The 16,726-nt window shown below is 39.0% G+C and overlaps 2 protein-coding genes across 2 annotated transcripts in view; one reads left to right on the top strand and one right to left on the bottom strand.

The window, feature by feature from the left end:
- The window catches only part of LOC117510476 (betaine--homocysteine S-methyltransferase 1-like), a 366,504-nt gene that overhangs the window by 199,389 nt on the left and 150,389 nt on the right, over window positions 1-16,726 (top strand).
- On the bottom strand, window positions 4,741-15,091 carry LOC117509701 (probable dimethyladenosine transferase). Its single transcript, XM_034169422.1, is given in 11 exon segments — window positions 4,741-4,902; window positions 5,019-5,125; window positions 10,028-10,091; window positions 10,175-10,239; window positions 10,324-10,416; window positions 10,538-10,661; window positions 10,753-10,802; window positions 10,885-10,978; window positions 11,068-11,129; window positions 13,563-13,649; window positions 15,053-15,091. Coding segments are annotated over 11 exon segments (828 nt in total). The 3' UTR covers window positions 4,741-4,859.

Genomic DNA, 16,726 nt, shown 5'->3' with positions numbered 1-16,726 from the left:
CAATAGTTAACTTGTCTACAGAATGACAGCAGGTTTATGCTGATTAGGGCTGTCCCAAACAATTATTTTTTTAAATGATTAATCTAGCAATTATTTTATCGATGCATCGATTAATCTAACGATTAATTTTTCGATTCGGTTTTTATTCGATTCGATTAAGGATTATTTCACCATTAGTATGTATGTATTTATTTATTTATGTTCATTGTTAGTTGGTTTTATGTTGTTTCTATTCAGGTTCTTTTTGTCTCTTTCTCTAAAATTGTAAGTATATATTGTATATAATAATCATTAGATTATTAATATATAAACAAAAATAAATTAAAAAAATATTACAATTTGAAAACAAATGCACCCAAACGTGATGACAACTGCAAGTGCTTAATGCTAACTTTTAACATTGAAAATGCCATAGACATGCTAACGCGTTAGCATCGCTCCCGTTTTTAAGTTATAAAATACATCTATCAACTGTTTCAGAAGACCATAACAGGTCGGTTTAACATAAAGGTAAATAATACTCAGACGTATGCTCTTTAGGGTATTAACGAGGAAAATTAAGCGAAAGAAAGAATAAACGAAGCAATAGTTCGAAGCATTGCTTCAATCTGCGAACCACTGCTTCGATTGGTTCAAGGTTCAAAGCAAAGCCGCGACGCAGAAAAGTTGATTACGGACCCGCTGCAGGGTCTGTGCTTGAATGATATGCCATTTGCGCCTTGCATAGACGACAGAAGAATCACTTCCTCCTTTGAAATGGAAGTATTCCCATACTACGGATGAACGGGTACGTGCTTTGCTTTTTAGAACCTCAGAAGAGCCACTCGCTGCACTGCTACCGCGACTCTCCGGGGCAGCTATGTTTGTTGTTGATCTGCCGACGCGTCGGCATGCAAATTTTGCGTCGACGTCATCGCCTCTACTGCTGATGTATCTTGCCATCATTTTTTTTATGTGGTGTCAAAAAGCCAATGTGCCCCAAGGTTGAGTAGCGTCGGGATTCACCATCTTCTGACAGAAGTGGTGGCGAAGAGATACAGTCACCACACACATCACTGCTGCAGACCGCAAGCGTCCTCTCATTATACTCAAGGTACTCTGTTTCTTTGCAAGTGGAGGTCAGGAGCATCAAGTCAACAAGTCTGACATTCCGTGTTCGCCGCTCCTCTGGTTTTTCTCCAGTTTTCTCGTGTGTAACTTGGTTTTTAGTGGCTTGAGTGTAATTTTTTATCTTTGGGTATGTACTTCACGTGGTTCTTGGTCCTTCAGTGTGCATTTTTAACCATTTTTGATTGTTTAGTGCCTGTTTTGCGCTGTACGACGCCGCACGTCACTCCCTCGGCTGGCGTGATGCTAAGATACTCTGCAGCTGAGCTACGGAGCCTGAACAACGTCCCTCGGGAGATTCTCGCTATCAGAGAGCTTGGTTTGCTCCGCCGATGTCGCTGCGTCCACAGTCTCCCGGAGAAAGTTTGTATTCCATCGAACTGGGTCGTCTGCGCCGGTCATCTGGTCAGCTGAACGCATCGGCGCTCGGCGCCCACGTCATCAGAGCGCTGCAGCTCTGGGACTTGTAGTCCTGATATGACAACAGCGGTCTCTGTCACTCTCCGGGCGCTGGATGGAAAACGTGGAGTGGATTTTAAGCTACTCAGGCCTATTGAAAGATGTCAGTCTGTCAAACCGAGAGAAGTCTTCAGTTTGGGTCTCATTAACATCAGATCACTGTCCTCAAAATCCCTGTTGATTAACGATCTAATTATGGATCAGCACTTGGATATGATTGGGTTATGTGAAACCTGGCTCAAACCCACAGCTGTTCTTCCTCTGAATGAGGCCTGCCCACCAGGGTACACATTTAGTCACATGTCTCATGGTGCGAAGCAAGGTGGGGGTGTTGCTTTTATTTATAAATCCAGGTTTACCTTCCTGACTGTTGGGGGTCATAAATATAATTCATTTGAGCATCTGACTCTCCGCTCTGCTCATGATGCTACATATTGTCAGGGTCAGAAGTATGGAAATCAGTCATGCTATGTTGTCACTGTTTATAGGCCTCCCGGCCCATATTCTGAATTCTTAGATGAATTTGGTACGTTCATCTCTAGCCTGTCAGCTACTGCGGACAACATTTTGATTATTGGTGACTTTAACATTCATATAAATAAGCCCTCTGATCCCCTTTGCAAGTCATTTATGGAACTTGTGGATGCGTTGGGATTCCAGCAATGCATTCAGGATTCAACACACATTAGTGGAAATACCCTTGATTTGGTTCTCACACGTGGCCTTGCTGTCACGAACATTGACATTTTGCCTCTTGCCTCGGTGGTCTCTGACCACTCATTTATTAGGTGTGCATTTATGTTGCCGCGTTTAGTGGAAGGAAAGCCTTGTCTATCTCTGTGGCGACGCATTAATCCCTCAATTATGACTGAAATTTTGGCCTCGGGGTTAGAGAATATTCAATCAGTGGATAGTCTTGCGGATGGCTTGAACTCAGCGCTCAAGGCTACACTGGATAAGGTTTCGCCTCCTTTTTTAAGGACACGCCTTCCCAAGGCACACTCACCTTGGTTCAATGTTACTTGCGTGACCTTAGGCAGAAGGCTCGAGGTTTGGAATGGAAATGGCGTAGTTCTAAGTTGGAGGTGTTCCACCTTGCATGGCGTGATGCTGTCTTGGATTATAAGCAGGCACTACTGGCTACAAAGCGTGCCTATTATTCTGATTTGATCAATAAAAACAAGCATAACTCAAAGTTTTTGTTTGAAACTGTAGCACTTCTCATTCATGGACAGCCACCTGTTATTCACTCTTCCTTTTCAGCACAGGACTTCTTGGCCTATTTCGAGAAGAAAATTGAGGATATTAGGTTGAGCATATCTCAGCAGGCTTTGGTCCAACCACTCCATACTGCTATGGAGGTGGATGCGCCCACTGAGGTGTTACCCAGATTTACAGATTTTGATGGTATCTCGCTAGGCGCGCTGACGAAGCTCATGACGTCTACTAAAAGCACAACCTGTTTATTTGATCCTGTACCAACAAAACTGTTTAAGGACCTGTGGCCCATTCTTGGACCGACTGTGCTGGAAATTATAAATCTCTCATTAACTTCTGGATCTGTTCCTAAATGTTTCAAGTCTGCAGTGATTAAACCATTACTTAAGAAATCCGATCTCGACCCTAGTGTATTAAAGAATTATAGACAGATATCAAATCTATCATTTTGTTCTAAAATCCTGGAAAAAGTGGTTTCGCGACAGCTCGTAGACTACCTCACTGAGAATAATCTTTTTGAGCCACTGTAGTCTTTTAGAAAATTTCACTCCACAGAGACAGCACTTACTAAAGTAGTGAATGACCTTTTGCGAGCAATGGACTCAGATACCACTACAGTCTTGGTGCTGCTGGATCTTAGTGCTGCATTTGATACTGTGGATCATCATATTTTACTCAATAGGCTGGGGAATCACTTTGGGATTACTGGAACTGCTCTTGCATGGTTGACGTCATACCTGTCCAGTCGTTCTTACTGTGTATTGTGTAATGGAACCTCCTCCGATCGTAGGGACATGAAGTTTGGGGTTCCTCAGGGATCCGTTTTAGGCCCCCTGCTTTTTTCCCTTTATGTAGCACCCCTCGGGAATATACTGCGGCGCTTTGGGATTCCCTTTCATTGCTATGCTGATGACATTCAATTGTACATGAAAATAACTGCTGGTAATCTCAGTCACATAAAATCTTTGGAAGATTGCCTTGCATCAGTAAGAAGTTGGATGTCTAGTAACTTCCTACTTTTAAATTCTGATAAGACTGAAGTTATGGTTCTTGGTCCAGCGAGGTATCGGGATCAATTTGATCAGCTAGCACTTAGCTTAGGTCCGTGTGTTATACATCATACGGATAAAGTGAGGAACCTTGGAGTAATTTTTGATCCTACGTTGTCCTTTGATCTCCACATTAGAGACATTACGAGGACTGCTTTCCTCCATTTGCGAAATATAGCGAAGATTCGTCCCATCCTGTCTATGGCTGATGCTGAGACTTTGATTCATGCATTTGTCTCTTCTAGATTGGACTATTGTAATGCTCTATTTTCTGGCTTACCGCAGTTCAGGATTAGGGGTCGTCAACTGGTTCAAAACGCTGCTGCCAGACTTTTGACACAAAGCAGAAAGTTTGACCACATTATGCCCATTTTGGCGTCCCTGCACTGGCTTCCTGTTCCTGCAAGATCGGATTTTAAAGTACTGTTATTAGTATATAAAATTGTTCATGGACTTGCACCTCCCTATCTGGCTGACCTGGTAAGCCCCTATGTACCAGCTTGGGCCCTGCGTTCTCAGGGTGCAGGACTTCTGTGTGTTCCCAGGGTGAATAAAAAGTCTGCCGGTCACAGAGCTTTCTCCTATCGTGCCCCAGCTCTGTGGAACGATCTGCCAGCACACATTCGGCAGTCGGACACTGTGGAGACTTTTAAATCACGTTTAAAGACTCATTTGTTTCCCCTGTTTTATCATTAGTGTTATGTGTTTTTATTCTTGTATTCTTCTATGGTTGTCTTTCTTTTATGGTCGTTTTTATTGTGTTTTAAAATTTTAATTGTTTTTTTATGTTGTGTGAAGCGCCTTGAGACGATTTTATTGTGAATTGGTGCTATATAAATTAATAAATATGATTTGATTTTGATTTGAGGTTTTTAAAGTCAACAGAAGTATTTTAAAAAAGTCCCTGCTCAATGCAATTGAGGCCTCAACACACAAAAGTCAGAGGATTTTCACTGCAGGAAAGTGATTTTTCACACTTCTGTGGTCACTCAGGACATAGCTGGAGGATTTAAACTTCTGAGCCATTTAAGAAAAGTGGATTCCTGCAGAGTTGAATGCATGGAGCAATCTGTGGGTGACAGATGATTAAATCAGACTGGTTATATTTAGTGGGTTCCAATACAAATGTGAGTAAATGGATGATTTGATCTGAGGAATGATACAAGCAAATATTTAACTACTTACACCATGAAGTCATCAATGTCCATGGATCTGGCTCTCTTGTCATTGAAATCTGCCTCCTGGAGAATGCTCTCAATCTTCTTTGTGATGCTGAAGTCGGCTGGGACTTCCTGCCAATCCACAACAAAAAAAACTTTACATGCTACATTTTTTCATCAAATGAAAGGAACACCTAAGAGCAAAGCCCGTGGGCTTGAAATAAGGAGGAAATTGACATGTTGGAAGTGTGGGAAAAATGGACACTTTGCGCATGAATGTACACACTGGCAAAGATGAGTCCTCCGTTTTCAACATGAACTTTGTTTATGTACACATAAGGTTGCAATTCTTGCTTTTCTAGAAGATTATACTTGTTTTAATCAATTTTTCCTTTTTTTATTCTGTAGTCGCTATATAGACGGATTGTGTATATTTATTGTGAATTGTTTTAGATAACATTGTCAAGGTCACAGTTGCTGGCACTCCAAAATTTTAAAGTGTGGAGTTAAGATACTGAGCATTTACCACATGGTGGGGAAGGCTATTCCACAAAGTTATAATTCTATTATAAAATATTTTCTTAGGTCATATTTGCATCTTTGCACCTCCTCAAACATGTGAGAGTGACCTTTCAAACCTGAATACATTCTATTTTGAAATAAATAAATAAATAAAAAATTCAGGCCTGATATTCTCAAAACCATGAACCATTTTGGAAACCTCAATCAAGTCTCCACAAACCCATCTATCTTCCAGAGTAGTAAGCTTCAATTGCTTTAATGTTTCTTCATATAGTAAATGAGGGGACCAAACCTGGACATTATACAAGATCAAAAAAAGATTGTTTGGAAATATGAGTAAAGTTCTTTTGGCCATGCCCAAAACTCTGTTTGTTTTGGCTGCTGCATTACATATATACTAATGTGTTGCCCACAGGGATCCACAGGCTCTAGATTGGGTAGTGTTTATAAAAAGGTAGCTGACACTTTTCAAGGGTGGTAATAAACTGTGCAAAGTTTCTATGATGAGTTGGAATGAAGTGTGAGTCCAGAATGTATTTAGAACCTTAGACCTCAACTGTTCGTAGAAGAACTCAGCCCTTTTATTTCATGTTAATTATGTAATTTTTAATGTTAATTTACTGTCTTAATATATTTATAAATTGTTTAGGTTCTTGTTATATACAAATTATCATTATTTTTACTTCTATTTTGTCATTTGATTTTTAAATTACCCACAATAGAAATAACTATTTTCATTTTCTTGTGTCATCCGTGTACTTTTAATGTATTTACAATTATATTATGTACTTACTAAATAAAATCAAGCACTCACGCTTTTAATATATAGATGATTTACCACCCCCTGCTGGAATGGCATGAGTCCATAATGTAGTTAGCAACATCCATTGATCAGTGTTGTTCACTAATATCTGTAGCTTCTCCAAAATATTTGTCCTATCAACATTCCATTTTGACAGCATTCATCCTGGACTCAAAATACATAAGCATACCAAACGGCAAATGTCAGCTGTCACAGTTTCTCTGTGATTGAAGTTGCATGCACGCATGTACACCTGCTGTAAGCAGGTGCTTTTAATTTGACAAAAAAATACAGTGAAGACAATAAAATCACTAGTTTTCACTGATGGTACTAACAGGAGACTTAACTTACTCATGGTAAGAGCAACACTAAACTGACTAAACCAACTGAACCACATACACACACTCCAACCGCTTAGTCCAATAAGCAAAGTGCGCATCGCATCTGCGCATGCGTGGGTCAAACGGGGGCAAAAATCCCAGCTACCACACTCACACTGCTGCCATTAAATTTCGTATACAGTAGCATTAGCGGACTGTAAAAGTTAAGGCTTACAGGGATTGGCTTACATTGGATAAGGCTTTAAGCCTTAAGCGACAAATACAATAATGACAGGGGCGCATTGTGCTGTTTTCAAATGCTCGAACGGAATTTATAGGCTTGAAAGTTGGCTGAAAACACACGATTGCAAAGCTCCGCCGAGTCCACACAAAGACGGAAAGAAGAAGAAATGTGGTCGTAAACCTCCGTTCACTCTACACAATTTCGCCACAGAAAAGAAAGATCCAGACGGATGTAAAAGACGGACTAATATTGTAAGTTTCTTGCACACATTTATTTTGTCAATATCCTGAAACCGTGCCACCGTTTTCGTGCATCGGCTTATGACTGTAATGCCGTGCTATGAATGGCGTGGTGTGTAATATTGTAAAATTGACATGTTCTATAAACAAACTGCATGCATGCACATATCATTGTGTGTCTGTCAACTTATCAAAACAAACATGACACCAAAGAGGTTATATGTGAGACTCACTGTCAATGTCGTCATTATGAAGCCAGTGGAGTAGCGATTTCTCATCCCTGCTTAGCAAATATTCTGCAATATCCACAGTTTCAGTCTCTGGCCTTCGTCTAACCATCCATCAGTTGCCTTCAAGGGGTCAGAAATTTGTTTGTCTCCAACTATCAACAAACACTGGTCATTTTCGACAGCAGCGCACGCTTCCTCTGTCTGCACTAACGGTACTTTCTGTACAGATGCAGCACACGCAAGCACAACCAGCTCTTCTTTCCATTTCTGTCCACTGCCATACGTAGTCCTGGTTGTAACAGGCAATCCGCGAAGCTTACAAAAAACGCTTTAAATCGCCAACTTTCCAGCAATTGAAATGATCCAAATCACAGCACTCCTCGCTGCTTTCCGCCGCCATAGCTTGTGGGTTGGTAGCTGAAAAATTTAGCCTACCCATAATGCACCTCGTGGCCTGAGATGCGCACTTTGCTTATTAAGGGTTGCGGGGGGCTGGAGCCTAAACCAGCAGTCATAGAGCGTGAGGTGGAGCACACCCAGGACAGGATGCCAATCTGTCAAAGGGCCACAAACAGACAAACAAACACAGGCACAACCACACTCACACCTACGGACAATTTAAAGATTCCAATCCACCTAACCCGCATGTCTTCGGATGTGGGAGGAAACCGGAGCACCTGAACGAAACCCACGCAAACACGGGGACAACATGCAAAGTGCACACAAAAAGGCCACAGGCGGGAATTGAACCCATGAACTCCTCACTGTGAGGCAACAGTGCAAACCACTTAAGCCGCCGCGCTGCCCTACAAAAACAATAAATCGGTGTTCATTCAGTTCTTTAATTTTGTAGAAAAAAAAGCAGATCACAGACATGACACAAAACTAAAGTCATTTCAAATGGCAACTTTCTGGCTTTAAGAAACACTAAGAAATCAGGAAAAAAAAAATTGTGGCAGTCAGTAACGGTTACTTTATTAGACCAAGCAGAGGGAAAAAAATATGGAATCACTCAATTCTGAGGAAAAAATTATGGAATCATGAAAAACAAAAGAACGCTCCAACACATCACTAGTATTCTGTTGCACCACCTCTGGCTTTTATAACAGCTTGCAGTCTCTGAGGCATGGACTTAATGAGTAACAGTAACAGTACTCTTCATCAATCTGGCTCCAACTTTCTCTGATTGCTGTTGCCAGATCAGCTTTGCAGGTTGGAGCCTTGTCATGGACCATTTTCTTCAACTTCCACCAAAGATTTTCAATTGGATTAAGATCCGGACTATTTGCAGGCCATGACATTGACCCTATGTGTCTTTTTGCAAGGAATGTTTTCACAGTTTTTGCTCTATGGCAAGATGCATTATCATCTTGAAAAATGATTTCATCATCCCCAAACATCCTTTCAATTGATGGGATAAGAAAAGTGTCCAAAATATCAACGTAAACTTGTGCATTGATGATGTAATGACAGCCATCTCCCCAGTGCCTTTACCTGACATGCAGCCCCATATCATCAATGACTGTGGAAATTTACATGTTCTCTTCAGGCAGTCATCTTTATAAATCTCATTGGAACGGCACCAAACAAAAGTTCCAGCATCATCACCTTGCCCAATGCAGATTCGAGATTCATCACTGAATATGACTTTCATCCAGTCATCCACAGTCCACGATTGCTTTTCCTTAGCCCATTGTAACCTTGTTTTTTTCTGTTTAGGTGTTAATGATGGCTTTCGTTTAGCTTTTCTGTATGTAAATCCCATTTCCTTTAGGCGGTTTCTTACAGTTCGGTCACAGACGTTGACTCCAGTTTCCTCCCATTAGTTCCTCATTTGTTTTGTTGTGCATTTTCGATTTTTGAGACATATTGCTTTAGGTTTTCTGTCTTGACGCTTTAGTGTCTTCCTTGGTCTACCAGTATGTTTGTCTTTAACAACCTTCCCATGTTGTTTGTATTTGGTCCAGAGTTTAGAACAGGTGACTGTGAACAACCAACATCTTTTGCAACATTGCGTGATGATTTACCCTCTTTTAAGAGTTTGATAATCCTCTCCTTTGTTTCAATTGACATGTCTCGTGTTGGAGCCATGATTCATGTCAGTCCACTTGGTGCAACAGCTCTCCAAGGTGTGATCACTCCTTTTTAGATGCAGACTAACGAGCAGATCTGATTTGATGCAGGTGTTAGTTTTGGGGATGAAAATTTACAGGGTGATTCCATAATTTATTCCTCAGAATTGAGTGAGTCCATATTTTTTTCCCTCTGCTTGGTCTAAAAAAAGTAACCGTTACTGACTGCCACAATTTTTTTCTTGATTTCTTATAGTGTTTCTTAAAACCAGAAAGGTGCCATTTGAAATTACTTTAGTTTTGTGTCATGTCTGTGATCTGCTTTTTTTTTTCTACAAAATTAATCAACTGAATGAACATCCTCCGAGGCCGGTGATTCCATAATTTTTGCCAGGGGTTGTGTGTGTATATATATATATATATATATATATATATATATATATATATATATATATATATATATATATATATATATATATATATACATATATATATATATATATATATATATATATATATATATATATATATATATATATATATATATATATATATCATAAAAGGGTCAACAATAAAGAAACAAATGTGACTACACTTAAACTCACCACATTGTGCACAGAACAGTGAATTCTGTACTTCTTTTCCAGCAGCTGCTCGACTGCAGAAGACCTGAAAATCCTCCAAAGAAGTCAATACTTTCCCACTACAGTTTTGTTTGACACAGATGGAGACGTTAGCAGGCGGATACTTACTTGAAAGCGGCACCGAGTGTTTTATTTTTCCTCACAAAGGCTATTCTGACCAGGCCGTCCCACTCCTACAAACAGAAATGAGAACATGTTCCAGTGGCAGCGCTCCTTTCACTCTGCATCCTCACAACAACCACAGACTCAAACCTCACCTGGAAGTTCACTGGAGGAGGAGGATTTTTTGGTTCAATCCTGACAACACTCGACTCCACTTTAGGAGGAGGTCAGAAATTATTTTTCCCTACCTAAGTAAGAGAGATCAGAAATGAGAATCATGATTCACATCATAGCCCAATCCTGGTTAAAAAAAAAAAAAAGACAGCACTGCAGTGTGTCGTGCAGAGGGTTGTGAGTGTGCACACTGACTTTCATTAGATGGTTCACGCGAGCCAGCAGCTGTGTGTTGATAGAGAGTCTACAGTACAGTTTGTCTCCAGGTTTGGCAACCAGCCGCATGGCAAACTCCCTCTGGAACATCAAGACAGCACACCTGGATAAACGTAAGTCACAAACAGATGGAAACTCCAAGTCGAGACCTGAGCACAACTTAACACAACCCAGGGGGTCAATGTGTTCCTCACCTGAAGAAAGGTCGGTGCAGCAAGAGCTTGAAGACAAAAGGTGATGAAATCTGAACAATTACATAGAGGTTTAGTATGAACTGGGCAAAGTGAAGCACGTTATTGTGCGGTGGCGTGGAAATGTGTTGTTACCTGGAAAGGTAAATTTGCCACACAAATGTCAAAAAAGGGCAGATCAGTTTTTAGGACATCCCCAACTAATATCTGAAGTTTGTTCTGCATGGGTCTGTTGAGGAGCATAAATACACACTTGTCTCATTTATGTGCAGGTATCAATGAAAATATAAGACATGTGATTCTTCTTTCGTGACTCACGTGCACTGTACTCTTTTCTGAAGTTCAGCCACTAAGCGGCAGTCCAGCTCGCAGGCTACCACCTACAAAAAGATGCAAAACACAAAATATATTGTTGCAGAAAAACATCCAGATATTGCCGAGTAGAACCTGACAAAGAAAGATCTATCCAAAACAACAACAGCAACAAATAATAATAATCTTCCATATAATGTGCTTCCCAAAATAAAAATACAAGACATAAAAAGACAAAAGATTAACAAATGAACATTCTAGTTTCTTCGGATTTATGTCATTATCAGGATACTGTGACAGTATTTTTGCCAGATCACCCAGCCCAACTTCAAACCACACTTATAAAATTGCTTTTCACAGTTCACTCCTGGTAGTTTTCAAACAGCACAGACAAACCTTTAAAGGATGTATTATAGAGTGTTTAACATGGATTAAATACTTAATGCCTGCAGATGTGGCCAGAAGTTTAAATCCACTCATCATGGGCATGAATGTAATAATTTGGGGCTTTTAATGATGTCCTTGAACTGGTCTTTTGACAGGGTGGAAGCATCTTATTATAGAGTAGCAAAGTGGCCTCTGTGTACGCGTGAGTCACTTTGACCACGGATGAAACTGGGGAGAGTTGACATTTGCCATTTGGTATGCTTATGCATTTTGTGTCACAGATGAATGCTGCCAAAATGGAAGGTTGATAGAACAAATATTTTTGGAGGCATGACATCAACTAACTGTGCCAAATAATAAATACAATTACTCACAAAAATTTCTCATTTTAATTTCCTGTGCTTTCAGTTAAAATCATTACAGAAACATGGCATATAATTTACCACCACCCTTGAAAAATGTCAGCTACCTATTTTATAAATATGATCCAATCTAGAGCCCATGGATCCCAACAGGTAACACATTAGTACATTATTAACGACTTAAAAAAAAAAAATTAAATGCACAAGACTGAATTCATTTTGGGTCATTCCATCTCAAGTCGACCAGAGGCTCTCAGGTCACCCCTCAATTCTGTTCTGCCAGTTTAATATGTTATTCCTATTTCAAAGTTATGGTGAAATACCAAATATTAGGTCTGTATCTTGCAAACATTTGAAGTTATAGCCTTTGGAAATTTTTGTGAATTTTTCACAAACAGTATTTTCTACCAACTTTGTACGTTAATAATGGGCTCCCTATATGCCTCACAGCTTTGAAACTGCTCATGCCAGGCTAGCTTTTGGTGTAGAGTTTGGAAATGTTGGCAGTTTTGGAGAATCTAGTCTGACCCACCTTGCTGGAATTATGTCGATGCTGTGACTAGGTTGCTGAGCATTGGGCAATACTTCATACTTCTTGTAACCATACATTTCCCCACATGATGTCATGTGCTGTGAAGAAGCAAGCACAGACACGTACTGCTGTCAGCAAACAGCAATGCAAGGAATACCAAACTCACATTTATTTCTGTAAACCAGTGTAAAACAATAAATAGATCACTCAAACTCAATTACAAGGTAAATAAGACAGATATTCAAACTATGTATCTACATAATCAATGTAAATGTGAGCATATATGTTTTAAAGTTCTTCATGACAAGTGTGATTTTAATATCTGAACAGTAAAAATCAGTTGAGATTATATCATTTTTTGGCAATTTATTAAGTAAAACAATGAAACTGTGTATGAGTAAGACTGTCTGTAAGGTTTTGTTTTTTTTCAAATTGCATATTTATCATGATTCTGCCCCCAAAAAATATTGTTGCGACTACATTCTGATTTGAAGGCAAAAATCACACAAAAGAATATACCAGGTTGTTAAAACAACCTGGTATATCATTTAAATGTGTAGATATGTTCCATTATATCACAAACAATCATACAAAAAGTTCCTTAGCCACAGCTGGTATATTTCTTTGATTTTTGAACTAATCAAAGATATGAACAACATGTACAATTTTGGGTTTTCTACCATTTTGAGGCCTTTGTGGAAGGCAGATCACATTAGATACACCAAAACTGCCACAATTTCCCAACTCTACACCAGAAGTTAGCCTGGCACGAGCAGTTTCAAAGCTGTGAGGCATATAGGGAGCTCATTATTAATGTGAAAAGTTGGAAGAAAACACCATTTTTTTGTGTGAAAAATTTACAAAAATTTACAAAGGCTGTAACTTCAAAAGTTTACAAGATGCAGACCTAATAGCTGGCATTTCACCCTAACTTTGGAATGTGATTAACATATAAAATTGAAGAATAAAGCTCATGGGTGACCTGGGAGTTTTTTTGTTTCAAAACCTGGTGATTTTAGATGGAATCCTTTTGGATCTTCTCTAATTCACACATGGTCAGCATTATACATACAGACTCAAACATACGCATACATTCACTTAAATCTAAGTGGTGCTGAAGGTTCTACGTCTTTTAACACGACATGGCCAAGGCCTGCTGGTACATCAACCTCAGTGTCAGTACAAACTACCCATAACTCCAGGGAACCAAAGATTCTCACCCTTTTGGCTTTCTCCAGCAGCTTCACTGTCATGTTTCCCGTTCCAGGTCCCACCTCCAGAACCACATCTGCCGGTCTCAAAGCTGCCTGAAACATGCAACAAATACAAGAACATTGTGTGCATCGTCTGTGGCACCTCATCCCAAATTGAACATGTGTCTGAAAACCTGAAGCGTGCCACACAAGTACAGCCAACCTTCTCAATGATCCCATTGACCACCAGTGTCAAAGTCAAAAGTCAAAGTGTCTTTATTTGTCTCCCTAAGGAGAAATTTGCCTTGGACAGAGTCTGCTACACAACACATCCAGTACATAGCACCCATACATTAAAAACAACAACACAGTAAGTCAAAGGATAAAATATAAATACACAACATTATTAACATCTTTGTGCAAATTCTGCAATACATACCCTTAAGCTATCTTCCCTGAACTATCTGCTGATTTATGAGCTTCACTGATAATGGAATAAATGAATATTTATATCGATTATATTTACAAAGAGGAACCCTGTACCTCCTTCCTGAGTTAAGTAAAGTATATTCAGAGTGCAGAACATGAGACTCATCTGTTAAAATATTGTCAGCACATCTGAGAACTGCCTGTTCAAACAACTCTTGGGGAGTTACAGGTACCACCATACCCATGATTTTGCCAGTTATCTTAATCAGATTTAATATTTGAGTTTTTGATTTAACCATTAAATTACAAAACCAGCTAGTAATACCATACCGTAACATGGACTCAATCGTTGCTCTGTAGAAAATCAGCATAATATTTCTACATACACCAAACAGTCGGAGTCGATGAAGAAAGTGCAAACGCTGGTGGATTCGGGCACAAACGCTTGACACTTGCATGTGCCAGCTTAAGTTATTATCGATATAAACCTTCGATATAAATCTGCGAATTCAAAAGACTCAAAAACCACAGATAACGGACTTCAATTTTAGATGTTGTATTTAACAGAAGCTATAAATCGATACAAAGTGGATTCTTCAGGATGTACTGACCAATGCCAGTGTTGAACATGATCCCTGCAACAGATAAAAATTTTAACACAAATATACTTGGTGAAATATAAATAAAGCAAACGTCGCAGTGTTGAAATAATGGAGTTCAGGGTGTCAGATGTATATCACCAGACTTTACAAAGATGTTTGAATCACTACCTGACATGTAGTTCTTACATAATCAGATAATTTCTGAAACCTTACGTAGGCCGAAATTACCAGAAATTACTGGCAATATGCAAATTATCTTGAAACATGACATGCGAGTTGTGGATAAGTACAAAAAAGTGAACAAATTTAAAATTATAAATTTATTAAATGGGGGCTGGCACTACCGTCCTTAAACCTACGGGATTCGTGTCACGTAAAGGTAAACATCACAAGCACGGAGGCGTTGCAAAAATAAACAGTTAATATCGTTATTTTGACTTCTGACAGACGAGTTTTATTTTTCTCATGTTGTATTAAACAACTCACAGTATATACAGCCAGACTGTACGCTAAAGACAACGTCATACCTTGATTTTTGACTTCTTGGTGCTGCCTGCTTTTCTTCGCCGCTTTAACCTTTGGCATCTTCTTTTTTGTTTCAATTAAAGATCCAAATGTGAATAATTATATAATAATTTAAACACGTGGACACCTCTTCTTCGTTAGGTAGAACATACGTAGGTATAAGAGCGCTGTCCTTGTCGCACGCCCTCTACAGGAAGCATCATCCACAGCAAAGTAGAGGTTTAACCGGAGCGAAGAGGAAGTTAACCACAGCAAAGAAGAGGGTAAACCGGAACAAATGTCTCTCGAATATCCAACGTAAAACTAATTTCACTGCGGTACTTTACCACAAGAAATATGTATATATTCTAATTGTTACTACAGTTTCATTCCTTCCTTAGTTTTTCTTAAATCTGTGCTTTAAAGATCTTTGACCTTGTTTACGTTATTATATTTACGGTAGCCTTCGTAATAGATTGTGTGATTTTACGAGGAATTGTTATATGAAAAGTGCGTTATAATGTATTGTAGAAATGGGGTAGGGTAATAGAAGTTTTTACTTCTGCCTACTCCTTTTCAAAGTTTGCTAATGACAGAACATGTTTGAAATAAATGAAATTAATAATAATAATAAACAGCCCTGGCCTTGGAACACAAATGTCCTCAGTGCTAACAGAGAAGTAGGCCAACAGATTCAAAATAGTCATGATTTTTTACCTGCTTTTTGGTCTTTGTTGTAGCAGTGGAGGACTGTAGTTAAACCGTCGCACGTTTTTTAGAAAATCCTGCTCTTTACGACTTCATCACGAAGCTGTATGAAGATAAAAGTTGCACTATGCACAGTTTCTCCAACTACAACCACAGACATTTACTTTGACTGATTGATTTGGCATTTAAAACATAAAAAAGCGTTTGATACTGTTAACCATGAAATATTATTAACCAAATTACAGAAATACGGAATTAGAGGATTAGCATATGATTGGATAAATAGTTATTTACATGGTCGGTTTCAGTATGTTCATTATAATAACACTGATTCTGGACTTCGGGAAATTACGTGTGGGGTGCCCCAGGGTTCGGTGTTAGGACCCCTGTTATTTATACTATATATAAATGATATAAGTTGGGTGTCAAGAGTACTGAGGTGTGTCCTTTTTGCAGATGACACAACTGTGTTTTGTAGTGGTGATAATCTTGAACAGCTTTTGGATACTGTGGAAAATGAATTGGATAAATTCAAGGCTTGGTTTAACGCTAATAAATTGTCACTTCACCTTGGAAAAACTAAATGTATTATATTTGGAAATAAATTTGTACCTAAATGTAAAAATGTAACCATTAACAATATGGAAATAGAGACAGTGACTGAGAATAAATTCCTTGGTGTTATAATTGATAATAAACTCAGCTGGAAACCGCATATAAATTATATAAAATTGAAAATGTCAAAATCTATCGCCATCATGTACAGGGTCAAGGACACACTGTTACAGGAAGGATTACTCACTTTATATCATTCTTTAGTAGTATCATATATGACATATTGTGTGGAGTCTTCGGGTAACACTTATAAATCAAATACCAATCAAGTATTTCTTTTACAAAAACATGCCATTAGAATTATTTGTAACAAACATTATCTTGAGTCAACGC

Source organism: Thalassophryne amazonica, chromosome 5 (genome assembly GCF_902500255.1).
Source record: "Thalassophryne amazonica chromosome 5, fThaAma1.1, whole genome shotgun sequence".
Classification (NCBI taxonomy): Eukaryota; Metazoa; Chordata; class Actinopteri; order Batrachoidiformes; family Batrachoididae; genus Thalassophryne; species Thalassophryne amazonica.
This window is presented reverse-complemented; position numbering and strand designations above follow the sequence as displayed.